Source organism: Haemorhous mexicanus, chromosome 22, assembly GCF_027477595.1.
Source record: "Haemorhous mexicanus isolate bHaeMex1 chromosome 22, bHaeMex1.pri, whole genome shotgun sequence".
NCBI classification, from domain to species: domain Eukaryota; kingdom Metazoa; phylum Chordata; class Aves; order Passeriformes; family Fringillidae; genus Haemorhous; species Haemorhous mexicanus.
Window position 1 is genome coordinate 4,723,815 of NC_082362.1, and position 27,360 is coordinate 4,751,174.

Here is a 27,360-nt window from a genome sequence, read left to right on the forward strand (position 1 = left end):
AGTGGCACAGAGCCACCCCTCCCTGGGTGTCCCAGCCTTCCTGGCCGGCTGTAGCCCAAGGGTCAGCGAGCAGCCCGCTGGCCCCATGTGGTGCTGGCATCTGTGCCTCCTATTCATGGAAATGGGAGCTAGCCAGAGAGCAGGGATTCCTGTGGAGATGGGAGGGGAATGCAAAAAGGGGGAAAAAGCAACAAATGCTGTAGATGGGGAATGCTGTTCTGGGGAAATCAAACTGACAGAGAGGATGTGGTTTAGGGAAGGAGAAGGGGATGTGCAGGTGCATTTCCACTTTGGGTTTTGGTGTTCAAGGTTGGGGAGTCACTGTGGTGCTTGAAGGGATCAGCTCCATCGAGGGTTCTTGCTTTAAGATAGATGAGGAGCCAGGACTCTGGCTCTGGTTCAGCAGGGAGTGCTTAACAAGCACTGGGTGTGTTTTGGAGCACAAGTTGGTGTCTCCATGTCCCACAGTGACCCCAGTTCTGATCCCCAGTCAGTAGGAAAACGACTCTGAAACCTGTTAACTACACCAATGTACAAAAGCATCACAAAATGTTCCACCCCAAAATATTCCCAAAAAAGTGAGCCAGTATTTGGCAAAATGAGCAATGCTTGCAAGAGGGAAATTTTTTGTGTCCCCTCAAGCATGTCATTGGAACCTAAAACTTTTTTTTTCCCCAGAGAAGGTCCCTGAAGGATCTTTAGGTCCAAATTCCCTGTGCTGACACTGCAGTTCCTTCTGTCTCATACACCTTGCAGTGAGGGGTCTGTCTCTCTCTTGAGACAGTGTGAGACACTCATCCCTCCCTCCGCTGCATTTTCCCTTGCCCATTTTTAGGCAGTAACCTCAGCAGGATAACAACAGGACTTGTTCAGCACTCAGCTTGTTCAAGCCCTGCTGACAGAGAACTCCACCACACCAAAAAGCAGAATTTTCCTAGTCTGCTGTTGTTCAGAATGGTGGGAGGCTGGGGAGTGATACCATAACAAGCAGGGTGGAATTAAGACCAGTACAATGGGAGCTGACTATCAGGAGATTTGGAATATGTCTTTTTTGTTCCCCAAGTCCTATTGTTTCTGATAAGTCACAGAACTAAATTATGCACTGTAAAACTCTGGCCTCTGACAACCAAGCAAGAGGCATTACTGGGTCTGTGGTTCAGGTTGGCAGGAACTGGGAATCTTTCTGCAGCTCTTGGAAGGAGAGGGTGGGGTGAGAAGTGAAGACTGCAAGTCAGCCTGGCTATGGCTGGCAGAAGAAACCACCCCACCCCCAGATTCTTGGTCTGTTTTCCTGCAGCCTGGTGTGTGTTGGTTCCCTGGTTGTCTCACTAACATGTGTCCTCTCTCCCTGCAGGCACTGGTGTCACTACACAGTCACAAGGACAGTCTCCTGCCAGGTGCAGAACGGGTCAGAAACGGTGATCCAGAGAGTTTATCAGAGCTGCCGCTGGCCAGGACCTTGTGCCAACCTAGTCAGGTAAAAACCTTCATGTCTCATGCTGCCCAAGCCTCCTGCCCTTCCCCTTGGGCTGGTTGGCTGGTGAGGGCTGCAGAGAGGGCTGAGGGTCAGGTGGGATGTGCAGGGGGATACAGTGTGGGTAAATGAAGGTGGTATAGAAGGTAATCTTACCCCCCAAGGAGTTGCAGCTGGACCAGTTACTAAAGATCAGAAGCAGGCCTGATCTTAATAGGCCACACCTGTAGGTAATAAGAACAAGTGGTATAAAAGAGTGGATTGGTGGGGTCTGAGTCAGGTGACTGCTACAAGGACCAGGAGCAGTCAGTGCATAGAGGAGCTGCTTGTGAGAAACATTAGGAATGTATGAAGCTCTGGTGATATGAAATCCTTGCACTCTAATGATGTTAGAACTTGTGATATCTAAGACAACAGGGATGTCCTGCTTTGGGGTGCTGTGCCTGAAGAGCACCACTGGTGATAACTGCAGGGAAATCACAGGTGAAGGTAAGAGTAGCCTTGTTTCCAGTTTTAGGAGCTCCCTAAACACAGACAGGTCTAATTTAGAGAGGAGATCTTGTTTATTCTGTGCAAAGTGGGGGTTCCCACAAATCAAGCACATTGAGGGGTAAAATATTACATCTTTTATACAGGAATGTTTACATGAACCCCCATAATATACATTCTCCTATTTATTTGGGTGATATAATCTTACACAAGATGCTTGAAACACAAAGTTCTTTTCTTTCATTAAGTAATTTCTATTGTAGAAGTTATGTGACAACATCAGTTACATTTACAAAAGGGGAGAAAATTCAGCCTGGGGACAGATAGTTCAATTCAAAGCCATCAGTATTAGGACAAGTTATGTGAAACAGCTTAGCTCAGGCTGTAGTGCCAGTTTGTGCTTCTCCACACAGGAGGCTGCTGCTGGTCAGGCATGAAAGCAGATAAATGTTCAGTGAGTGGATGCTGGGTCAGTGGTTCTGTGGGACTTGCTGGTATCAGGTCCCCATGCTCAGGGCTGTAGTGGAAATATTGATCACATGCACTGTGATCAAATCCCTTACAGGCAATGGGGGCAAAGGTAATGTGCCCTGTATCTTTCAGGGTGGGATTTCTTTAGACTTCCTGGATTTCAGTACCCTTTAAAGACACCTCAAAACAGAATGTTCTCTCCTTAAGAAACAAAGCTTAAAAACAGCTACATGTCAAAAACTTGCCCTGAGCCTGCTTTGCCTTTTGATCATTTATAGTCTTGGAACCTACATGTAAGAAGGAAAAAAAAAAGTGTGAAATAGCTCTCCCCAGCTACCACCTTTCAGTAAAATGTCTGCCTTGTTGTGCTTTGTCTTCTCTGAAAAGCATTCTCAGAGCAGAATAGTGTTACCCACCCAGCTGGGAACTGGGGCAAAAAAGCCATTGTGCTCTAAATTTGCACCTAGCTTCTAAAACAATTTCCCAAGTAGACAAGCCATAACTTAGCTCACAGAGCTTGGTCATTTTATTGTTATTGTTACCAATTCACCGAGAGGGCACTGGCTGAGGTCCTCCTGTAGCTGATAACCTGGCCAGAAGGTGACTGCAGGCTGAGCCCCCCCCCCCCTTGTTCTTGTGACACTTCATCTAGAATTCACATCTTGCATGGGGCAGTTCCCATTGTTGGTTCTCCAGTTTCCACTTGGCCAGTGGTCAGTCTCAGTTTTTTCACTTGTAATATATCTGCTTTGGTGTCTCTTTTGTCTTTATGCAAGGCTGTGGTTGAAACACTTCATATTTTACACTGTCATGGCCAAACTTCTGTTGAAGCTTTTTAATTTCCCAGGCTTTTTAGGCACATAATTGTCATTAGAAACTTGTGAGCTTTCACCTTGTCTCCTAAACTTGCCAAAAATCTTACTTATTTTTTGTTAGTAACACAACTGGAATTTCATAAGAACCAAACATTTGATCATGTTATTAGTAAAAATTCTTTTTGTGGGCCCCTGCAGTTGATTGATGCCATTGATTCTTACATTAACCCAGAGACTTTAGGAGTAGTGTGTGCTGTTGTGACATTGTTCATGGAACATTTTCAGTTTCAAATGTAGTTTGGTTTGTTTGCCTGATGAGTCCAATTGTTTGGAGACAATGCAGAACAGCAGAAGACATCTCAATTTTTCTTTCTGTGTGAAAATATCATGGAAAGAAGCTGGGGTTATTAAATATGCAAGATTTCAGTTGCTGAAAGCTCAGCTAACAGGAGCTGCATTTTTGGAAGATGATCACTATGGAGAAACCTTCCTGAAGAGATGGGAGGACAGCAATGCTCTGTTCCCTTTGGGCTGGGAGGAAATGCAGGACAAGAGGATGGAACCCTTCCAGGGAAATGCCTGTATGCCTCTAGGCACATATTGCATGACATTCTTGCATAAAATAGAGAAAGACCCTGCACCTCTTTCCCAAGGATCTCTCAGAAAGCTGCTGACAAAATGCTGGAACTCATCCACTTATCATCAGAAGTAAAACAGGTCCTTGATAATTTCCCCTACTGCCACCATCTGAAAGGGAGAGCCCCAAGAAAGAGTAACAATAAAGGTGGGATATGAGAGTTGAATGGGCTGTTGGATGTTATCCCCAGCCAAGACATCTTTTATAAGTGGTTGTTTGTTTTCAGCAATGAACCTGACTTTGATAAGAGAATGAAAACAGCTGCTGAAAATGATGACTCTTGTGATGTGTGACTGCTGTGGGCAATGTTTGGTACCCTGAGCTGGGTTGTGTGACAGAGGTGTTGTTTTCTGAAGACACAGCAGCCTAGCACTGTTTTGTTGCCAGCCCATAGGGATGCTTGAAGTGGTTTTCTTTTTTCTTGGAGTCAAGCTGAAGTTCTAAAATGCCTTTTTTTTTTTTTTTAAAAAAACTTTTTCCTCCTCTCTCGCCAAAATGAGTATTGTCTTTTTAGGAAACACCAATCTCTCTCCTAATTCAGGTAAACCCCATCTCCTGTTTTGAGATGAAAACTCCTCATGCATAAAGGACAGAAATAAGGAAAACAGTTCCCAAAGTCACAAGGCAGTGTAGTGCCTTTCCTGTTAAGAAACTGGCTTTGAAGGGGCTTGTAAGAGTTTATCAGCCACCAAGCTGTACAGCTTCCCTTGACAGGTCTCTAGAAATCCCTGCAGAAGATGAACAGAGCACAAAACAGCCTGGCTGCCCTACTTGTTTCTGTCTCCTCCTTACCTTGTCTATCTTTTTGGGATTTCTGGAAGTCTGGCTTCAGGCAAGGTCAGGCTCATTCCAGGTCTGGTAGTGGCTAAAAATGTTCTTGCTCTTTATATCCCTGCAGTTGTTCAGGTAATATAAATATATCTGCTTTTCTTTTGCTAAAAAAGTAAATTTAAAGTGTCTTTTGGCTTTCTCCTGTTCTTCTTCAGGGAGGTTTGTGGTGCCTGAGCTTGAATTGAAGGGCACAGAGTGTTCTGTGTGACTGTAAGCAATGCAACATGTCAGCAAGCCATTGGCACCGTTTTGCCTTTATAGTGTTTCTCCCAGCTGTGATTTGAAACAAACTGTTTTCATCTCCTTGTTTACAGGAGTCAGCCATATCTGGGAGAGCTTTCCTTCTGCCAGCACCCCTTATCAGGCTGCTCACTAGCAAAAGGGCTGTCAGCCAAGGGAAAAGGCATCTCTCAGACTCGTGGTGACAGCTGAGAGGGGCTCTCTGCTACAGAGACTCTGCTTTTGAGCAGACATCGCTGGGGCCAGACAGGATTTAATCCCTTTCCTGTCTCCCATTCATTCCTGTTGGGTTTCTTTCTCTTACTGCACAAACTGCAGCTCAGGGTCAAACCTTTGGCAGAGGAGGATCTGTGAGATCCCAGCCTTGCAGCCCTGGCTGTGAGATGTCCTTGCTGTCCATTCACTTGCTCCTGGTTAGCTGCTTTAGCAGGAGTGTTGTCATCTTGGCTGGGCTGGGATGAGCTGCTCTCTTCTTGCCCTCTGCCCCAGGCTCTTTATTTAGCTTGGGTGCTGAGTTGCTCTGGAGCAGTCTTGGCTGGAGGATTTCCCTCAGCAGATCTGTTCTTGAGCTCTCTCCATTTGTGCAGTGAAGGCTTCAGCTCCTGTGTGCCACAGGCTGTGCCCTTGCCATGTCACACTCCTGCTGCATGGGCAGCTCTGCAGCAGCCTGGCTGAATGCTTCAAACTCATGTGCCATTTGTCTGTCTGAAGGAAGGGACAAAGTCCCTACCTTGAGGTGTCAATGGGAACCTAATCTCTGGTTCTCTGCTGCCTGGATGGTTGTCCCCTGGTAAACCCAGGCATCCAAATTGTAACCCTTCTCCTCAGCAATCCTTTTGCTGTGGCAGCTGCAGGGTAATGCCCAGTCCTGCCCTGCTTGGGACCCTGCCCTCCTCAAGGCTCACTCAGAAGGGTGGTCTTGAAAGCCAGGCAAGGATTTGAGACCTACATTCAGTTGTTGGAGCTTTTGTGACCTCCTGTGCCTTCAGACCAGCAATGCCACCTCACCTGTAAGATGAAAACAGAGCTGCTTTTGTCTTACTGGTTTATAACACAGTAGGGCAGCTTCTTGCTATACTCTGGTTGGCCAAAATCAGCTTAATTTTGATTAGAATATTTGTGTACGATTGTTGTGGCCAGTAAAGTAGGGTCTTGGGAGGTAAATGGATGGGATGAGTGCCTTGGCAGATCATGTGCTGTTACAGCCTTCAGAAGACAAACACTTTCTGCTTCAAACTGTTGTTGCCTTGAAAATCCCCATCTTCTCTGGAAAATCCCCATCTCATCTCTGGAAATGTTTTTCATTTGTGGTGGGATATTCCAGCTCCCCTCCTACTTGTCCCATCTGTGAAAATGAATGCTCCCAGTAAGGCTGAGTGAGTTTTTATTATGCTTTGCTGGACTCTATGGTCACAGAGTGTCTCACTTCAGCTTTTGAGTCTCCTGTCTCTGCAGCATTTTCTGCCTTCAGAGACTTTGAAGATTTTCCAGGAAACCCACAGCTGCTTGTACAGGGATGGGTTTACCTGGTCTCTTACTTTGATAAGAGTCATTGAAACTCCAAGCATTAAGTTATTCATCTGTTGGCTTTAAAATTCCCTCAGAGATGGGAGAGATGGCAGGAAGAGAGTTCTTGCAGCACAGCAAATCTGGGCTCTGATGCCCTTCCCAGCTGCCTGTCACTGCCTGGTTTTTTATTTCAGTATTGTAGCTGGTTTGGCTTATCACAAATACTCTGTGCATCTCATGTAAGCAGGCTACACATCTTGCATGGATCATTCTTGTTTGGTGTTTTTTGAATGCTGGGTTTTCTTTTTTTTTTTTTTCTTTTCATTTAAATTGAACACATTACTGCTCCCGGCGGGATTTTACAAGCTAGTTTGTAGAATAACAAAGAAGGAATTCTGCAGGCTCATCCAATTTGGTCTTCTGTGCTTTTGAAAACTCTGTTGCTACAGGGTCAGTAGGAGAAGTTGGGGATCTGTCACCCAGGAGATTGGCTTGTAGATGATGTTTCCCCTCAGTTTCAGAACTAGTAATGCCACAGGGAAATCCTTCTCTCTTTCTTGCTTTCCAGTCAATTGAATAATAAATCCCAGAGCTTATACCAGTGCATTAGGATTGCTATTTGAAGTCCTGTTACACATAAACTCTTTTATGTGTTTAATTCCCTTACAACTCCACATCTTGGAGAGAAATGTGCTTGGAAAAAGGCATCTGCTCTCTGAAGCACACATGGGATCTAAATGCAGGATGAACAGTGCTCCTGCAGCAGGACAGACAGAGGCTCTGGGCGTGGAGGATTAGAGCTGTAGCACAAAGGGGCATTCTCAGCTTTGAACAATGGCTGTGTGGTGCTGCCTGGGCACAGGTGGAGGGTCACCTGTTCCAGGGGTTGTGCTCAGGCTGCTGATTGAGGCCTTTTGATCTTGCCCAGACATTCTCTGAGCACTCCTCCCTGCTGCAGTGCTGCTCTGCAATAGCACTGACATCTGATTGTTAATAAAGGCAGGAGCTGATGATTACTCTGTGGGGGCATAGAAACATCTGTCTTTGTGTCCTTGGCCTTTTTTCTTGGGACTGAGACACTGTCAGTATTGCTGTGGACAGCAGGGCATGGCAGGTAGATAAGTTTGTTTCCAGGGTTTAGTCTTTTGCTAAGTTGTTTGAATCAGATGTGTTCAGAGCTAAACAAAGCCTTCTTATTGGCAAAGGCAGAAGACACAATGAGCTCCAACACTCCTGCAGCTGCAGGTTGGTTGTTTTTTGTTTAATCTGGTATCTGCAGGAGCATGTTTGGAGCTCCCCTGGTTACGTTGTTCCCTGGGGAACTGCTGTGTTTGTGGTAGGGAAGCTGGAAGAGCTGGGGCTGCAGGAAAAAAGAGCCCAGCTCTGATTCACAGTGATGGTCTGTGCCATGCCTGTGAGTGCAAATGTGATGGCAAAGGTGCTTCTTGTCCCTGCATCAGCTGTGGCACTGGTTTGAGGTGAAGTTGTCTTGTCTGTGTCACACAGAAGAGCTGCCTGGTGTAATCAGTGTTTGGTAGGTTTTGAGAGGATGGTTAGGATGGTCTGTGTGGGCATGGTGGTGTTGGGAACCAAATATTTATTTGATAGCTTCTCTGAGCTCTTAAACTCCCTTCTTTCCAAGTGCTTTGAGATATGGTTACTTGATGGATTTGAAATTGAGTTCAGAACACTCTGATTTTCTGTGGGGAGTTGCAGGGTTTTGGCATGTCTGTAAATTAGAGAGAGCATTGGTACCAAGAGTTAGAGGAACTATCCAAACTATGTCCTGAATGCCTTTTGATGCACTTGTTGGAAAGAAGATGAGGGTCTCTGGAATGCAGGCTGGCAGTTTTATGGATGGGGTTGCACCCACTGGGATGATAGCTGACTTCAGTGCCATGAGAGAAGTAGGCAAACCAGAGCTTGGATTCCTTGGTTTCTGAGTCCTTTGCCAGTCAAAAAGGCAAGTTCATTCATCTTGTGATCCTGAAACCCATCAGGAAGTGATGGTGAAACTTCCAGCCTAGGGCTTGAATAAAAATCAGTAGGAGCCTCTGAGGGTCACTGGGGTCTCCTCGGGCACAACCTGCAATGGCTGAATGAATCAGAGTAACAAAACCTTCTCTTGTGATGTGGAAACGAGTTTCACGCCTTCCTTCTCTGTGGTCTTTGTGCACAAACAGCTTTGTTTGTGAGTGTCAAAGGGCAGGGGGAATCCAGAAAGGGTGAAGGTATTTCCTGTGTGGGATAGGCTGTCCTGCTTGGGTCATGGCAGAGATCACCCTGTCTCTTTTGACCTGATTTTTGAGGCTTTGATCCAGGAATGTGGCACTCTTCCCCTTTCTTGTGTCATGTCTGCCTGTTGTGTTCAGTGATGCTTCCTTGAAAACAAGGGGGACACATCCTTGTGCTGAGGAGTGAGACTCCTTGGCTGCCATCCCTTGGTGTGTCCTGACCTCTCCAGTACTTACAGCTGTGTACCCCCCAATCAGTTCATCAGTCAGCTCATGCTCCTTCCCCAAATTACCTCTTCCTTGGCAGTCACTTGGAGCCACAAACAAGAGATGCTGTTTCCCAAATGATAATTGCATGTGGACAAGCTCATGTAGCTCATCCTACAGGGATCAGGCAGCTCCAAGGACAGCCATGTGTTGGCTCTGGTCCAGGAACAGCTGCTTGAGCTTTCTGGGCTCTTCCCTGGGAGTTGCCCCACTCCCAGGGATATTGTTGTGAAGCCTCAGCAAAATCTCTGGAAGTGACTCCTGACTCTTGCAGTGGAGTAGCAGATCCTGGTAGTTTGCTCCTCCATGAAGTGCTTGGGGTTCTCCTGCTGAAGGGAGCTGTGTGCTGAGCACATCCTTTGGCTTCCTGACGAGCAGAGCAGTGCAAGGTTGTGGCTCCTCCAAACTTCTTCCCCTCTGCTTTGGCAGATTTCTGTGCCAGTGTTTGTGGCTTGAGTGACACCCAAGGGAAAGGCTTCTCTATTTTGCTACCAATCCTTTTGTATGACTCTTGTGTTTTCCACACATTTTCCTTCAGGGGCTTCTGATCTTTACCAGATATCTTCCTTCCCTCTCCTTTTCCATATATTTTTTTCATCTCCTTCAGTTGCAAGACTACACGTGTCAGGTGGTGGTGATGCTTTGCTAAAGGTGCTTTCTGTGCTCCCCTCCTGGAATAGGAGTCATAAATCTGCATGATGTGTCTGCACCAGCAGACCTTGATGCTATCTCACAAAATTGAGGAAAAATGAAGCTATGAAGGACAGAACAACTTCAGAACAAACTGGACTTGCAAGCTGGGTCCACTTCAGATGCCTGAGTGTACAATGTTGAGCAGAGCTGCACATGTCAGGACTCTTCCAGGGAATTCAGGGTGGGTGGTAGACTGTGACAGCTGAGCTCCACGCTTGTCATGCCCTGAGAAGTCCTCCCTCATTTGAGGATTAAACTAGAGCTACTTCCCCGACACAGAACTGCTGCCAAAATTCCAGTCTGGCTCAAGCCACTCTCCACACTTCATAATGAAGTTTGAAAGAGTTTTAACATCTTGGTGTTGGCAGAAACATGGTTTTAAAATCACGGTGTGGTTGGAGACACGCTGGCTCTGGACACTGGTAACAAGGCTGGAGACTTTCATCTGAAGGTCAAATCCAGCTGTGGTGTTAGTGACAAAGTCATGAACTTCTGACTGATGCTTTGGGGCTTACGGGTGGAAACGTGTCTGGAGTCCAATGCCAGGACTGGGAGTTGGGAGATCTGGCTTCAATTCCTGGGCTTTGCCAGAGCTATTCTGAGAGACCCTCGGCAAGACACTCAGTCTTTGTGCCTTGGGACTCTTTGTGAAAAAGCACTGAGGTCTACCTACATCAGTGTGCTCCAAGTCCTCAAACTCACACGGCTGTGGACTCCTGAACACTACTGGATGCAGAAGAGCAAAGAAATAGGTGGGATGAGCTGGCTCTGTGCAGCCCATAGCAGCCAAGTTCCTGGATCCCAGCTGTGGGTATTAGCAGGGGCTGGTGGGCTTTTTGGCAGCTCCAAGGGTGAGGATATCATGTTCTCAGGAGATTGTGCTGCTCTCCTGTCTCTGGGTGAGGCTGTTCCCAGGGTAGGCAGCCCTGTGCTCAGGAGGAAGCTTCTGCAGCCCACCCTCTCCAGTGGCTACAGCAGAACTTAGTTTCTGTGTTTGGCAGCTGGCATAAATCATCAGCAAACAGCTTCTTGAGAAATTAGCTTCCCAAAGACTCTGCTTTCCACGGCTGAGCTGCTCCCTTCTTTCCAAGGCACACATGGGCAGGCAGCCTCTCCTGGCATGCCTTTGTTACTGCTCTTTGGAGTAGCTACCAACCACTGCAGTGCTGTCCTGGGTGTACACCTGCCACCCCTTGAGCAGTTTTGGATGAGATTCATGCAACCTCCAGCTCTGTTTTCTCCCTGTGCCCAGCTGAGCCTGGGGCTGTCTGTCTCCTCTGGCTCTCAGCAGAAGGAGCCTCTTCCCCAGGGACAGGGTGCTCAGGGCTTGTGTCTGCCTGGCTTGGAGAGACAAGCATAAACTGCAGCCTGCAACACTGTAATCCCAAAGCTTCAGACTTCTCCCTGTGTGTGCCAAATTCTTTTGGCTGTTAAATAAGGGTAGGAATTTTGAGGGGAACTTGTAGAGTACAACTTCTGTGTTTGCTTTTAGTTTCATGAATAGCAGCAGTGACTTGTTTGGCTGTATACTGGGAAAACTCAGAGTTGCCAGCTTTGACGAGCTGCTGTTTTAAAGCAAAACTTGTCACTTATGCAACTGTCTGTTTTGTGTTGACTTCAGAATCACTGGTGCCTTGCACAGCCCTGCTGTGTCTGCAGGTCACCCTCCAGTTCCCAGAGGGGCTTGGCAGTGCCTGTGCTGTAATTGGGATCCTGGGAATGCTGTGCTGCTCACAGAGCTCCCAAACTGTCCTGCAGAACCTTGGCTGTGGTCCAGAAAAGTGTGACCCTATTTCAGATGGGGGGAGAGCTGAGGCACAGGTCAGGTAGCTGGGAAAAGGCTCCAGGAAGGTCCCTGATGTAGTTGTCATGTTGATGTGCTGATACATCCCAGTCTGAGTGGTGGGGAAAGGGAAGGCACCTGGGAGATGGCAAACTATTACTGCTGAGTGAGGAAAGGCTATTGCCAGCCTCTGTTCAATGTCACAGAAGCCCACATGAAAGGAGAGTGTGGGAAACAAGTCATCATCTCTGCTACTTGCAGGGCTTTGCAGTGGTGAGATCTCCACAAAGCTGCTGGTGGTACCTGCAGGAGGAGAGGTGTGGGGAAGAGCCAGTAGAGCATGAGGGCTTAAGGAGGAAAATAAAAGCTGTTAAATCACATCCACACTCTACTAAATCCTTGCTGATGTTTTGTGTGACTCCTTTTTCTGTGGCTGGGGTTGGCTGGGTGCTCTGGGATATATCCAGGAGGGAAGATGTGCTGTGAATCAGCAGCAGCACGGTTGGAGTAGGGCACTGTGCTCTGCTGACTCCTTGTTTGTGTTAGTTACAGGACTCTCATCAGGCCCACGTACAAAATGTCCTACAGAACTGTGACCACGCTGGAGTGGAGGTGCTGTCCTGGCTTCACAGGGAGCAACTGTGAGGAGGGTGAGTTATCCAGCAATGCCTCTGTCCTTGTGAGCAGCAAGGATGGACTGGCTGCCTTGAGCTGGGCTTTGTTCCTTAATGTTCCCTACACCTCTTAAACACAGGAACAAATCACCTGTTCCCTTCACACCCCATTGTTATCTGAATGTCACACACAGCTCTGAAAGGTGGTCTTGGAAAACAGATCATTCTGAATGCCTGCAAACAGGCCTGTACAGGGAGGGGGAAAGAAATGAAAAAAGAAAAGGGGAATCAGGGATGACCTGTTTAGAGATGTGCTCATGCTTGGCATCCCTGGCGTGTTCAGAAAATGTGCTTTCTCCTTTTTGTGTGTTGTCTTCTCCCTGTCCCTGTGGTCACCATCAGTTGCTGTGTCCAATAAAAGCTGGTCCCTGGAAGCTGCTTCTGAAAGGTCTGGACATAAATAATGTGTGCTCCCAGAGAGCTTTGAATCAATATGTTTGGTTCCCCTTTCTACTTGCTCCTTGACTTATTGGTGTAACATTCATGTTCCACAGTGTGTGTGAAACCACAGTTCCCTCCACTCAGAGAAAAACACAGGGCTCTTTCCAGAGCAGGAGGACAAAGTATTTTCCTTTTTTTATCACAACAGGGCATGGTTTACATTTTCCTTCCTAACATATTCTACTTTAACTGTCACTTCTGGGGGTTTGAAACAAGTCCTGCTTCTCCACCAAGTATCAGGTTTAGGCATTAAGGCATCTGCTGAACCTGACTTGAGAGTTCACAGCTTATGAATGGGAGAACCTGAGCCTGGAGTTTTCTGTTCATTTGCATCAGGTCAACACAGCCTGTCTCTGGCTATTGAAGGGTCAGTGGGGGTGTCCAACATCTGAGTCTGCTGTTTGTGCTGGTTCTCTTTGTGCTGTGATATCTTAATACCAATCACACAATTCAGGCAAAGCTCTGACGAGGAAGTTGTCTCGTTACAGTCCCAAAGAGTGATGGCTGCAGACAGCAGCTGGCTCCAGGCTGCTGAGCAAACAATAGCTTCCCAGAAGCTCCAGAAAACCCTTACAAAGTGGCAAAACTACCCAAAGTTGCAGTCTGCAGGAGAGAGCTTTACATTTTAACATAATGCTAAAAGAAGTGAGCCTGAGAGAGAAGCTGCTTTGTGGAGCTTGAGTTTTCAGCTGTCCCTGCAAGGAAAGGGAGGAGGAAAAGGAGAAAAGGAAAGAGGAGCTGGGGTTGGTGGCAGAGCTGAGGATGTTCCTGGTGACCTGAGGAGCCCCTGTGTGCAGCCTGTTCGTGCCTGTAGGTTTGGACAGGTGTGAGTTATTGCAGCCTAGTGGTGCTGCTGGTGCAAAGGAGAGATTCCAGCTCCCCCCTTTAGTGCCAGATCTGTCTCAGCAGAGCTCAGTGGAAATAAAAAGCCAACATGAGCTGGTTTGAGAACGCCGGCAGCGATCTCGCAGGAGCAGGTCTGTGCAACGAGGTGACAATTTTATACAGCTACTTTGAAAGGTGGAACTGTTCTTTTGGGCTTGGATATGGTCTGTGGAGTGAGAGAAGAAAGCCACTAGTAAGCCCTCACTTTCAAGTGTGAGATTCTTTTTACCTTTTTTTTCCTCTCCTTAAAACATCTGGTGCTACTGATAGTCCCATATCCTTGAATGAAAGAGGAAAATAAAAAAGACCCCTTTCTAGTGCAGCAGGGTAGGGCCACTTGGTTTTTAGTGTAAATACTGGTGCTAGTGGTCTGCATGGCCCTTCAAGCTGTCAATTTTAAAATGGAAATATTTACTTACTCCTTATGTTAATTCTTAATGTTAGTGTCACTTGGAAATCAAAGTAAAAAAGGCTAAAAATAGGCTGATTTAGGGTTTTTGGCAAGCCAATATAAGACCTTTTGTACTCTTTCCTTTCTGTGCTCTCCCCTACTGCAAGACTGGTTCCTCTGAGAGGGTGGGATGCTTATCTGTGTGAGTTCTTCCTGGAAACAGCAGACAAAAGGAAACAGCAAACTAAACTGAAGCAAAACAAAACCAGTGCAGTGATGAAGCCACAGTGAATTAGCAGGGCAGAACCTCAAAATGCTTTCATCTTTCTTTAGTAGTTAGATTCCTCCTCAATGTTTAATTTCACTTGTATGTGCAGCTGGTGCTTTAGAAGTTGATGTGAGGTAGGTATGGCTGGAGGCAGCCTGGACCTGCATTATTTTTAGCTTGCTGTGTTGCAAATCCTCCCATTCTCTGACAGCCACGGTTGCCACTGGCAGCTGCAGTGGCTCTGAGCTTCCATGTGACATCTCCTGGTTCCAGAGACTGAAGGGAAACTCTTCCTTTCCCAATGGGTCTTGGAACAGGGTGTGTTTCCCTCAGGGGGATGGGTTAAGCCAGCAGAGAATGGATTGATGAAGCACACAGAACAGTTCTGGGAGCTGTGTGTGCATGGGCATGGCTGATGGTGGCCTCTGCATCCTCATGACATACATCTAAGATCTATTGATCTACTTTTTAACCCCCAGTGAGCAGAGTTAATATTTGCTCCTTTTTTGTGCTGTCCTGGAACAGTGTCTTTGGGGGAACCATTGTAGCATGGATTATTTTTACTAGCTGTTCTTATATCAAGCCTTCCTTGCCCTTTAAAAATTTATTTATTTTAGCATTTTATAAGGGAAGACAGGACAGGGAGAGGGTGAACCAAGGAAAGGAGTGAAAGAATTTGAAGCCATTCAAAGGCTGTAGCTATTTCTGATACCATAACTTGTTGTGATCTCCCAAATGGCAAGCCAATAAAAGGTCAGCTTTTCTTTTGCAAAAGCAGCAGCTCAGTGTGGGTGTCTAGCCCCAAAGTATGATGAAACTGGCTTGCTGGAAAACTCCCCTCTGCTAGAGCAAGGTGTTAAATGTAATTAAATCATTGAAGTGTCTCTATCCTCAGCTGGTAAGTTTAGCTTGAGACAGTCACCACTTCAGTGTCACCAGCTGACAGGCACCTACATTAACACTGAAAGCTGCACAATTTTGGATTTAAATTATCCTGAGAATTTAACTCCTGCATCAAAGCTGATAAAGAGCAGCATTGCCTAGAGGAAGCCCGGCTCTAGAGGTGGATGGAGATTTTGCTCTTAGTGGGCCAATAATTTGCTGAGGTAAATTTCCAACCTGTTCCTTTTTTCAAGCTGACACTGCCTGGGGCTTTCTCCCCTTCCTTTCCTTGCTTTCTACTCAGTCCAAGGTATGTCACTATTTGAAAGATCTCCAGTTCCTTTACTGGTTTTGTAGAACTGTGACCTAAAATCTCCAGTTCCTTTACTGGTTTTGTAGAACTGTGACCAGCTCATTGAGTTGATAGTCAAAACCCACCAGTTGTACCAGGCCTTCCCAAAGGGTTTCTTGCAAATTCCTTGGATGGAGAAAAAGACTCGATGCAAACCAGTCTGGTGAATATAACTGTCACTAGATACTAACTTTTATTTTCCAGTTTCAGGGGGGTTTTGTTTTGTTTAAAGTGGAGCCCAAGCCCAGGACAGGAAATGAATGCACTGAGCCACCCAGTCTGCTGACTGCTGATATAAAGAACATATGGATGAGGGCAATGCAGGGGTGAAGTGGTTTAGCCCTTGCAATCATGCATCAAGCTGATTGATTTGAATCCAAGATGATGCTGACAATTTAACTCAGCCCTTTTTTTATATGGCTGAAAGTTCAAAGGCAAGTGCAACCTCTTGGGAGAGGAAGAGTGTCCCCAGCAAGTTCAGGAGCTCAGCACTGCTCTGGAGCTCTCCAGCCAGGCAAGGTCTTATTTTACTTTACAAATATAGCATAGCTTTCTTCCTTGTTTGTTTGTACTGCTTGAGTTTGGGACAGTAGCCAGTATCCTATTTACCCCAGAGGCAGATTGATGGTAGACAGCCTAGCTGTTTGGGCAAGAAACAGCTCCCAGAGTAACTTCAGCACCTCTAAAGTGATGCTATTGTGATTCCAGTCTTACTTTTTTTTTTTTCTTTCCTAAGCATGCAAGTAAGATAGGAAATTTGAGCAGCCTTGCTCAAGTAATGGCTTAACTAGAGAACTTCCTTTTTTTATTTTTATTTTTTTTAATGTCTCCCCCTCCTCATTTCAGTTCTTGGAATATTCTGATCTAATGACTATTGTTTGCCTCTTTCTTGTCATCCTGATATTTTTTAAACCTCTTAAGATTCCCATGTGTTTACAGTTTTCAAAGGAGCATAAAAAAATGAGGACTTTCCTCTTGATATGATAGAGTGCAAAAACCCTTTTCATTTCTATTGCTGGTTTACAAAATTTCTTGGTCCCAGGAGGAGAGATGCAGAACAACACTGCCAGGAAAATCTTAAATGAGCAAATGCAATTACGAGACAAAATTTGATGAGATTGGGAGAAGGGACATCAAAACAAGAGACCTGAAAGTTTGAAAGCCCATTGAAGTGCTCTGAAGGGCAGGGAATTCAAAGTGGTGTTAATGGGACCTCACTTCTCCAAGCCTTGTCCTTCTTCCCCATGAGCCATTGACAGACAGAACCGTCCATGATGTGAAAATGCAAGACAGAGATGATGCAGTAACATTTCCTGTAGTATCACAGCAGTTCTCTCCAGGATTTGAGGTTGTGTGTTCTCTTTTCCTCAAGTCCCTCAGTTCCTTCCTCAGCAGAGCTTTTTGCTGCCACTGAGCTTTTTAATCTTCCCTTAGAAAGTGTAAGAGAAAGCAGTGGGAGTCAGAGCCATTGCAGTGCCTGTTCCTGTTCCTGGTTCAGTGATGTTTGCCCACAGCAGCTGAGTCCAGCTCCTGTCATTAAACAAAAACTTCCAGGTGACCACAAATTCCCCCCAAGGTGGATTTTTCAGTGCCCTGTGACTGGCTGGGCAGTTCTGTTTTGCAGACTGAAGTTCCTTCCCTTCAAGTTTGGATCTAACAGGGATGTAGCTCTCTACTAGAGACTGGTTCAGTAATTCCTTTAGGGAAATGTGGCTTAGCTCTCATTTGAGACCTTTGAAACAAGTACAACATTTGATTCCACACAGCAAACTTTTTTTCCGAAAATATCTTTTCATGCCAAAGTTTGTTTGTTAGATACAGTAAGTGAATGATGTGAATACATCTTATAGACTACTAAGTGGAATGTGAATTAATTATAGTTTTTTAAGTAGGAAGTAAAATACAATAACTATATCTCTGTAAATCTACCTTCAAAAATATTTTTTGAAAAAATATCAAAACATATGAATCCCCCATGATGGAATTGCTGACACATGGAAGTGGCTTCCTGAGCACTGATGTTTATGATGTAGGTCCCAGGTGTTGGACAGTCCTACCCCAGTATTTTCTTCCATAGGCTACACCTCCTGCTGCTCCAGTGTTCCACCTCCTGCTTGTGCTTCTGGTGGCCTCTTCAAGACAAGATCCACCAGAAGTTGCCCAAATCACCCTACAATGTGTCACCCACTTTCTGTCTGCTCCCATCACTGTGCTGACCACTCAGCAACCTCTGGCTTCAGGCACAACTTGTGTCACCCCTGACCAAACTGATCAAATTTTCTGAGGAGTTCCTGGAGCGTGTGGTCACTGTTGGAAGCATCCACAGCCTGCTGAGAGCACTTTCTGGCATCAGCACTCTGTGACTACTTGAACAATTTCTAAATGTTCATCTTCCTTTTCAATACATAGATTAAAAAAAAAAAATCCTTGTTAGATTTCCAAATATTTTGACACTGCATTCCAGCATCTGAGTAGTTTCATTTTTTTGGACATTTCTAATCTGAACAAGGAGAATTTTATTGAGCACCTAATGTCAAAATATCTGAAGTGCTAAATATCTGCAGATGTTATCTTAACATAAGTAGGAAAGCTGTATTCTGTACCATTACACTGTCCCAAATTTTTCAGCTCCCATCAAATTACTGTGGTATGTGGAGAATCTTTTGTGTTTTCATAAGCTATTGGCTTTCCCAAACACATGGGATGCTTTCTGCTGTGTACATCTTAATTCACAAGTGAAGGACCCACCTGTTTATAGTGATTGACTTTCCTCTATAAATTTGCTTTATTTCTAATCAAGAGTGAGCATAAACTTCCCCTGGGTAGGGCTGGACAGGGCTTGGAGCAACCTGGGCTTGTGGAGGGTGTTCCTGCCCATGGTAGGGGTGGAATGAGATGAACTTTAAGGTCCCTTCCAACCCAAACCATTCTGTGCTTGTTTCAGACTTGTATAAGCTCAGAGACATCTCTAATGGTAGATTAGCTAGATGTTGAAAGTTTTGCACCCAAGGGAGCTCCTGAATTACTTTAGAATAGAATTTGGGAGGTGTGGGTTCTGAAGAGCCCATCCAACCTCTTGACATTTTTTTTCATAATCTTTACTGCCTCCTTCAACCCTGAGCTTTTAACAAGCTACTTTCTCATGCAGCTGTTCCTTCAGAGCTCTTGTTTTCCCCCAAATTATCACTTGTTTCCCATTCATCCTCCCAATGATGAAATTTTATTTGCTTGAGGCTGTTAAAATGGGAGTTGGTTTTTTCCCCCTCTGTGAGTCTCTCATTGTTAGAGCCTTTGGGAGTTGCTGACAGTGTAGTGTCCTCTGGAAAAAGGGACATGTGACATGTTGTACTGTGAATCCTACAAAAGCAGTTAGTACCAAAGTCAGGAAAAACATTCTCCCAAAAAACTCCACCCTGTCTCTTTTCCACAGCCATTCCCATGGAGGTGGTGGGGAAAGGGTGGAGCTGTGTTTATACCAGAAGTTGGTGCTTTTTGGAGTGAACACTCCCATTTGCATAGGGAAGAGCTAAATGAGAGGAATGGTTTCTAATTGGTGGCCACTGATCATTTTGATGCTTTTCAAGTGAATTAGAGATAATAATGGAAGAAGAATTAAACCCACCTGCTGTGCTGTTTCCAAGTTTCCTGCTGCTGCACTGACTGGTTTTTTTTATCAGGAATAGGAAATGAGCCTTAGGCCTTTGATATGAAAATTTCACAGTTGGAAGAGGTGGCAATGAGGAGTCTTTCTTTCACTCACTTTGCAAGGCTATTACCCACTTAACCAGCTGGTTTGTGTTTAATTTTTGAGCACTTACGAAATTGCAGCTCCATCCCCATCACTTTTCAAGGGCTTAGTTATGAAATGTGTGGATTTAATGCTGCTGTCAAACAGTGCTGAATGGAATGGTTCCTTGAGGAAGATCTTACTGAATTTCTTGCAGGAGAATACTTGAGTGGCCTGATTTGCAGAGTGCCATTTCTTTTCAGTGCAGTAATTAATTTACTTTTAGTTATCTTTGATATCTGACTCTAGAAGCAGTGGAGACTTGTGCAGATGTGAATGTCCATCATTTTTCCCTTATCCTCCCCAACAAAGTTCCAGGCTTTCAGGACTTTCACCTAGGTGTGACTCTGTGTTCAGAATCCTGCTGCCATCTCTTTTTTCTGTCTTGTCAAATACTGGGGGAGAGACAAGAACATAATTTGCACCACACAAATTCTAAGAGACCTGTGCAGAACTTATCAAATAATGAGTTGTCACTTTGTGTGAGTGATGGAGAAATAGCTTCTACTCCTGAGATTTAAAGACATGAGAATAAAGGAAGATCCTGAAGATGAGAGACTTCATCATCAGCTTTCCACAGAGAGCAGATGGACAGGCCAAGGTATTCTGGCAAAAAGTTTTTTAATAAGTTTAAGTCAAGCTGTTGACAGTGCATGTGTGAGTGGCAAGATGTGTCTGAGGGGGTGTGAGACAAAGGGGAGAGGCTGAAGGAGGACACAGAGTACATGGGCTGGTGCAGTTGGTAGCAAGCTGAACTGGAGCTAAGATTTGGGGCTGAAGCAGATGGACACATTCCTATTTATATCTTAGGGATTCTTTCCTTTCCCCCCCCTTTTTTTTTTTACGTAGGTTTTTCATTAAGTTAATGTGATTGGTACAGTAACACTTGTGTTTTCTGTGGTAACTAATTCCAGTTGTGGGCTGCTCAAAAACATCAACACAAGGAGGGTTTATGCAAGTACAGGATGTGAGCAGGGTAAGCTTCATCCACACAAACTTTCTTCAGAAAGAAGAGATTTACTAGGTACCTAAATCCCCGTTACAACTACCCTGGGATGCTTTGCCTTGTGGAAAGGGAATTGTGAGGAATTGGGATCCAGGTAGAATTGGGATTGCAAGGAATTGGGATCCAGGTAAAATTGGGATTGCAAGGAATTGGGATCCAGGTAAAATTGGGATTGCAAGGAATTGGGATCCAGGTAGAATTGGGATTGCAAGCCCAGGAGTAGGAACAAAGGTGGATTTTCCAGAGAAGTTTGAGGTTGGTTTTATGTTTTGTAGACTTCAAGGTGAAAGCAAGAGGTAAGCATTGAATTCCCATGTTGCTGAATCCTAGACTTTATTCTTACTCCATTCCTTGTTACCAAGTGGGGAACCAAAAGTATTCCTCCAAATAATAATTTGTGCTGGAGTTTAAGTTCAATTTAATATGAAGTGCTAGGCAAAAGCATGTTCCATGCATTTCTGTCTTGTCTCCTCTATGTGAGCCCCTTAGAAGGACAAAGGCAGCAAAGTTAGTACAGCTTCATTTGGCAAGCTACAGAAATGTGCAACTGCAAACCACACAGCTCACTCAAAAAAACCTCTGTGCTGTCATTAGTGAGGGCTCAGACTGTGCCTCTTTGGGCAGAGGTGGCAAATGGAGCTGTCCCAGGGACTGTGCTCAGCCCAGCATAGCTTGTTATTCCATTTCCAAGTTAGTGTAGGAATGGAGAGCCCTCCCTAATCAGATCTGTGTGTTGGAGGCTGGGCAGTACTGGGAATATGTGGTAGACTAGGATTAAAATGCTGTTAAATCTTGATTGAGTTGTAGAGTTGGGCAAGAATCCATGAAGTGAGATTCAATCAAGGGCAGCCACAGAGGCAGGAATAATTAAATGGACACATTTAAATAAGGGATTCTGAAGGTAGTGGGATCCCAGGGTGGAATGGAGTTTGTGGAAGATGTCAGAATGAAGTGTTGCTCTAAAGTCAGGAGAAGAAATGCCACGTTGGAGTTTGATGCTACAGATACTCTGAGCAGGTGTAACATTTACTACTAAATAATCCATGGCACTGCCTGACACACAAGTAAAGCTTTCATGGTCTGTGGTACCTGCACGTGTTTGTGTTGGTGGTTCTCAGAGAGGTCAAGTTTCAGCTGATTGGAACTTCAGCCTTTTAACTGCTAAACTCATGTGAAAGCCAGTCCTAATTGTGCTGCACATCTGAGCCCCAGGACCTTAAATACTGTAAAGGGATGTGTTGCATCTGTGACAGAAAGTGTTTGGCTCAGAAGGGAATGTGCCTTTCATGGTAGATGGTGTGTGGCTATGTTGTACAGTTAAATAATTAGACTGCTTAACTTTGGAGGAGTCAGTAGGTGTGTGTTATACCCAGCTGAAAACAGCATCAGCACAAACAAGCTGTTCTAAATATGCCATGACTAACTGGTCATGACTGCTAAATGACTGCTGGTCATTTAGGCTAACTCATGGTTTTCAGAAACTGGACAAGAGGTAGGTATAGACTCGTTCTAATGATGATGTGCACGTGATTGCACAAAGTCTAGGAACTGATTCAATATTTCTTATGAATGTAATGCTGCAAGATATCCTGATTGTCACTGCAATATTGTCAAGAAATCTTGTTGGATGATTCTTTAGCAGCTTTACCATTCCTAGGTAAATGAAGGCTGGGAAAAACTTAATGGAGAAATGAGCTTTGCTTTTATGTCCCATCAGATTTTGAACAATATGTAATAAAAGTCTTCACCAAAATGCGAGTGAAACATCACCATTTAACCAAGTTGTACTAGGTCCCTCAACCACCAAAGCAAGAAAAGACACTGAGGAATGGCTCTGTGCAAATCCCCTATCATGAAGCTCATTAAGGACTGATAAACTTTGTTCTGGACTCGTAACATATGCTTCTTGTTCGGGCTCCTGATTTGTGTCTCCTTGGATAGTGCATCCAAATCCACAAGTAACATGCAAGTTTGCATTTCATTTTGAGCCCAGCAGGCATACAGCAGTGAGGTTACAAGACCTTTCCAAGTGAGCCTGGAGGGACTTGTTGGCTAGAGTTTGGATCTCTGGCAAGCAGCTCCCTCCAGCTCTGTTCTGTAATAAACTCAGGGTTCAGTCCCCGGCCTCGCACAGATACCGAGCTCTGTTGCGTGTCTCTGGGTAATCAGTCACTGGGAAGGCACAGATGTTTCAAGATGCACAGCAATGGGTGCAGCATAAAAGAGAGGCAACAGCAGGGTCATGCTACAGATGCAACCACATCTCACATGTGTTCCTTCTTGACAGGAAAATTCTTGTAGCATTTGCGGTTTTCTGGTTGCTAATCCCATCAAATGAGGACTCAAAGGCTGATAAAGCTCAGGCCTTCTATTGCTGCTCCCTTAGCCATGCAGTGCCAGGTATGGCTGATGCCTCCCCTGCAGGCAGGTCCAAGAGAAGGGCATTAAAGTAACAGAGAGGTGCACAGTTGCCCCAGGCAGTGGCTGAAATTAATTTGGGCAGCAATTCTAATAAAGTCAGAAGCATTAAAGAAATCTGAGGCTAGAAGATGTCCTAGCCTTCACCTGGTTGTGGAGATAAGAAATGAAAAATCTCCATTTTTTTCTTCTTTTCCTGCAAATGAAATACACTCAACCCTAAAAGAGAAGAAGCCAGACCAAGTCAAGATTCAGTTTGATGTTTCATTTGTGTGCACATAATGACTTTTGTAGCAGTAATGCTGAAGAAGTTTTGGCGTGTATCCACTGTGGGAAGTGCAGGGTCTGTGTTCATTGCTAGGTGGTCCTTCATTCTAAAAACCTTGAGGGACACCCAAGGCAGATGGACTTTAATTAGACCATGTCCTGCTTGCCAGTGACTGTCAAATGTGTCTCCCCAGATCAAGCACTAGAGCTTTCTGTTGAAGGTGTCAGGTCTTGCTCTGGAAAGAGAGTTTCCTGCAGCATGAGCTGTAGAAAGTGCTGTGGTACCCCTGAGACAGCGAGAGAAACTGTGGAGTATCTTGGTTAATTAGGTCTTCAGCGGCCAATTTGGATGGAGATACAAACCTGTTGCTGTTGTCAGCCAGTGTTTTAGCCTCAATGGCAGAGGCCTGTGCTAAGTAACAAAGGTTCTGGTTTTCTCTTTACTGGTGTGCAGACTTGTTAAACCCAAGTGGCTCAGAGTACTTGTGTAGGGATGGCTCTGCTGTGTTGCTGCAGGGCTCTGCACTGTAAAAAAGTTACAGCCCATTCAAGGAGGGGGACAAGCTACTCCTAAACTTGGCTTGTTTGATCTTTTCTAGCTTTGCCTCAAGTGATTAAGCAAACAGTGTCTTTTCAAGCATTCTCCAGTTGTGTGATCTGCTAAACACATCTCGCAGTGTGATCTGCCAGAGATGCCTTGAGCACTGTCCTTGTGCTGTGCACTCGCTGGTCCTTGTGGGAACATAAATAAGCAGTTATTTCTATTGCATCTGGTCTGTCTGGGTGGGATGCAGAGGATGGGTGTTGGTTTCTGTTTAACCTAAACTTGAAGATTCTTGCTTTTTCTTAATATTAGCACTCACAGCAAGGCACAGCTCTTTCTTAACTACCCAGGAAAAGAGTCCATTCTCCTTGCAATGAACTCCTTCATCTGCAGTGTGATGTGTCTGTACAAAGGGGTCATTCTTGCTCTGCCCTTATTTTAGGGAAGTAGAATGTCTACCAGCAGTAGTAGTTGGGATACCAACCATAAAACTGTAAGCTCCTTACAGACCAGTGTAACCCTCACACCCTTCATGGGGAATGTGAATGAGCATTTACATGGCTCCATTAATGCCTAGTGGGCACTTTTTTTTTCTTTGACACTTAGTACTGGTCTCCTCTACCTGAACAAATGTGAATGTTGTACACACTAGAATAGAAATCTTCACCCTGGAATCTGTGTTCTTCTACAGGTTCAGCTGTAGCAGAACCTGACCAAAGCTTTGGTCTTTGCTGATTGATGCAGAAGAGAGCAGAAGTAAATTCGATGCCTCAAACACATTTGAAGTGGTCAGGAGTAAGAGAGGATGGTTTTCCTGAAGTATATCAAAAGCTGATTATTTATCAGTCCTTTCTCCTTGAAATTGGGATGATCCCAGAGTAAATGGGTATCCTTTTTCCTGTCCACATTGTTTTGTACCTTATTTATATCTCAAATCAGCCGAAACTCTGATCTTCACCTGGCTTTTTATGGCAGCTTGTAGAACAGTAAATGTGAATATGCTGTGACAGCAAACCCTAAATCAACCCTTGGTCACTGCAAGCTGGAAAAATTTGAAAACCTGTGTAACCTTTTGACCAAACCTGGGCTGATGTTCAACATCTTTAACAAGAACTGAAGCCAGAACAGCTCTGATGACTTCAGACTTTCATTATGAGCCAGCTGTAGGCTCTAATGTACACCCAGGTTGGGACAGAGGATGTAGAGGGTCAGCTGCACCATTTGGGCAGGATTGTGCTTCCTCCCAGGGGGTCCATTGAGAAATGGTGTTCTCAGGGCTGCTTTTTGCTTTGGCACTGAAAAGCAGTGGGCACTTCTCCTTTTCTCCACTGCTCCTGGGCACCAGCCATGTTGGGGAAGTCCTTGCCAGCATCTGTCATGGTTTTCCTTTGTTCCCCAGCTCTCCCCATGGCCCAGTGTCACACTGAGCAGCTCCCTGGGAATCGTCCCGTAGCTCTGCACAAGCCTGTACTACAGCAGTGGGCTAGATTTGCTGGTCCAGGTGTGCAGCTGATTTGAAATGTGTGTTAAATCCCTTGTTCTGGCACAAATCCCTGAGCAGGTTGATGTCCCATCCATGTGGATTGGAGCAGGCAGGGTTGAGCTAGCTCTAGGTCTGTTAACCAGCTGAATAGAGGCTAACTTCAGCTTGGGGGCAATAATCAGCCTCTGCTGGTGCCAGCAGGATGGACTCTCTCCTGTTTGCTGTTAGCTGAAATGGTTCCCAGTTTCTGAGAGGGTGTTGGAAGAGCTAAGAAGAAATCAAGATTTTTCTGATTACTACAGATGACAGAGGAGAGTTGGGCCACTGATGTTTATATAACAAAACTCTGTGGGCCCTGTATAGAAAGGGAAGGTGATTTTATTTCAAAACACATCAATATGTTGATGCTACCCCCTCACATTCTTGTACCTGTGAGCCCTTGTGTGGTCTGGATTGGATCACTTGTGGGACATGGGCAAAAAGGGACAGTGGTTGTCATATCCTCTGTCTTTTGGGTCTTTGTTGCAGAAAGCTGGATTTTGGAGAGTCCTTCTTACCTATTAGATGTCAGCAATAGTTATGATGTTACCTTTTGAATTTGGAGTTTGCTTACTTCACTGTCAGTAGCTACTACTTAGGGCTTCTGCCTGTTGTCTTTGATCTTATTTTGGCTGCTGTTTTTCTGCCCACTGAGATAACAGGAAGGAGCACAGTGTGTGTAACCTTCATGTGTATTTCCTTCTCAGCAATGTTAATGCTCCTGTCAAAAAAACCAGTTGGCACCAGTTGGACTAGGTGATTGTTGTAGGTTCCTTCCAACAAGGACTGTTCTAGAAAACAATTTCCCTGTGTGTGACATCCCTGTGCCTTTTGAGATGCATGTTGTGGGCCAAGTTTCATCTGATGCACCTGCAGGTCCAGGTTTCTCTTTGGGATCTTGGAGTTGCTCTGGATTCACAGAATGACTAGGTTGGAAGAGACCTTCAAGATCATGGAGTCCAACCCAGCCCCAACACCTCAACTGAACCCTGGCACCCAGTGCCACATCCAGGCTTTGTTAAACACACCCAGGGATGGGGACTCCACCACCTCCCCTGGCAGAACATTCCAGAACTTTATCACTCTTTCCATTAAAAACTTTTTCTTATATCCAACCTAAATTTCCCTTGGCACAGCTGAAGACTGTGTCCTCTGGTTCTGTCAGTGCTGCCTGATGAAAGACACCACCCCCACCTGACTACAACCACCTTTCAGGAAGCTGTAGAGAGAACAGCATGGGGGCTTCTCTGGGTTTGCTGCCATAAAGACAGTTCTGATGTGTCCTGAAGCATCTTGTGAGTGCTCTGCTCCTGCTCCTGGGGTATCCAGCTTGCCCATGCAAACAGACCTACCCCAAATCCCCCAAGCATGGTTTAGTGTTCAGATTGCACAGCCTTCTCCCTCACTCCAATGACCAAATTCCACTTCATTGATGCAATAGGATGCTTCAGGCCATGTTCTCCAGGGCAGTGATTGCAACTCCTCATGTGATTAAAGTCACTTGGCCAGCAGCCCTTATCACAGCAGGGGTCATTCCTCCAGTAAGAGGCTGGTGCACGTTAACTACATTGGGGTTCCAGATTTCATAGCCTTGGGATTTCTGCCTCAGTAGTGAGAATACACTGGGATTTGTTGTGATCCCACCTGAGCCCCACAGGACATTTGGATAATGGGCATACAGCAGGATCTGGGTGCCTGTAGCCATCAATCTCCAGAGGCACAGTAGATGTTTTTATTGCCCTTACTTATCTGGCTGTCCCTCACTCTTTTAATATGAACCATACCAAATAAAGCTGACTGAGGATGGATGATTATCTGTGGTATTCGTCACTTGTAGGAAGGGGAGTTGGTTCAGTGTTGGCTTTTAGCATTTGCTAGGCCTTGTCTCCTTGACAGAAAACAACAGACTAAAGCCATTACCAGGAACAGCTGCTTAGAAGGGGCTTGGAATATTTTTTCCGCCTTTGCTGACCTGAACCACAGCAATTATAAGTTCTGGTTATTGTAAACTTACCACAGAACACAAGGCATACCTTAAAATGATGTCATGTCTAGACATACAATTCAGGTATAAATTATGGAGAGAAAGTAGCTTGTTCAGTGGTTAAACTGTAAAAATTTAACAAGATATTTCTGTGTCTCTAGCCTTCACTCTTGCATACGTATTTCTTTACCTCTTACCAGGAGAATTCTGTGACTGCCTCTTAATTTTTTGTGTTGGGAGATGGAATTTCCTCCCTGTTCTCCATTTCATTTCCTATTTCTGCCTTGCTGGGTCTCAAGGGAAGCTGTGTAGCCATCTACTCAGAGTCCAGAGCTGGAGAAGAAGACTCTTGGGTCCAGTCATGACTCAGGCAAGGTCACACAAGGGGTGATGTACAGCAACCTTTCCAAAATTTGGCTTGCTATTTTGGGTAGCTTTGTTTTATGGGGTAGTAGGGGAAAGAGAACTCTGCTGTAGTGCCCAGGTGCCTGATTTT

At 45.2% G+C, this 27,360-nt stretch overlaps 1 protein-coding gene across 9 annotated transcripts in view; it reads left to right on the forward strand.

The window, feature by feature from the left end:
• COL26A1 (collagen type XXVI alpha 1 chain) overlaps positions 1-27,360 on the forward strand; it is a 176,811-nt gene that overhangs the window by 22,210 nt on the left and 127,241 nt on the right. For 7 of the 9 annotated variants that reach the window (XM_059866007.1, XM_059866006.1, XM_059866008.1 and 4 more), the window contains exons 2-3: positions 1,355-1,477; positions 11,990-12,093. In XM_059866007.1, the coding sequence (XP_059721990.1) occupies positions 1,355-1,477; positions 11,990-12,093 (227 nt within the window). The remainder of the gene's footprint in view (positions 1-1,354; positions 1,478-11,989; positions 12,094-27,360) is intronic. The other 2 variants (XM_059866000.1, XM_059866005.1) reach the window with 1 other exon arrangement.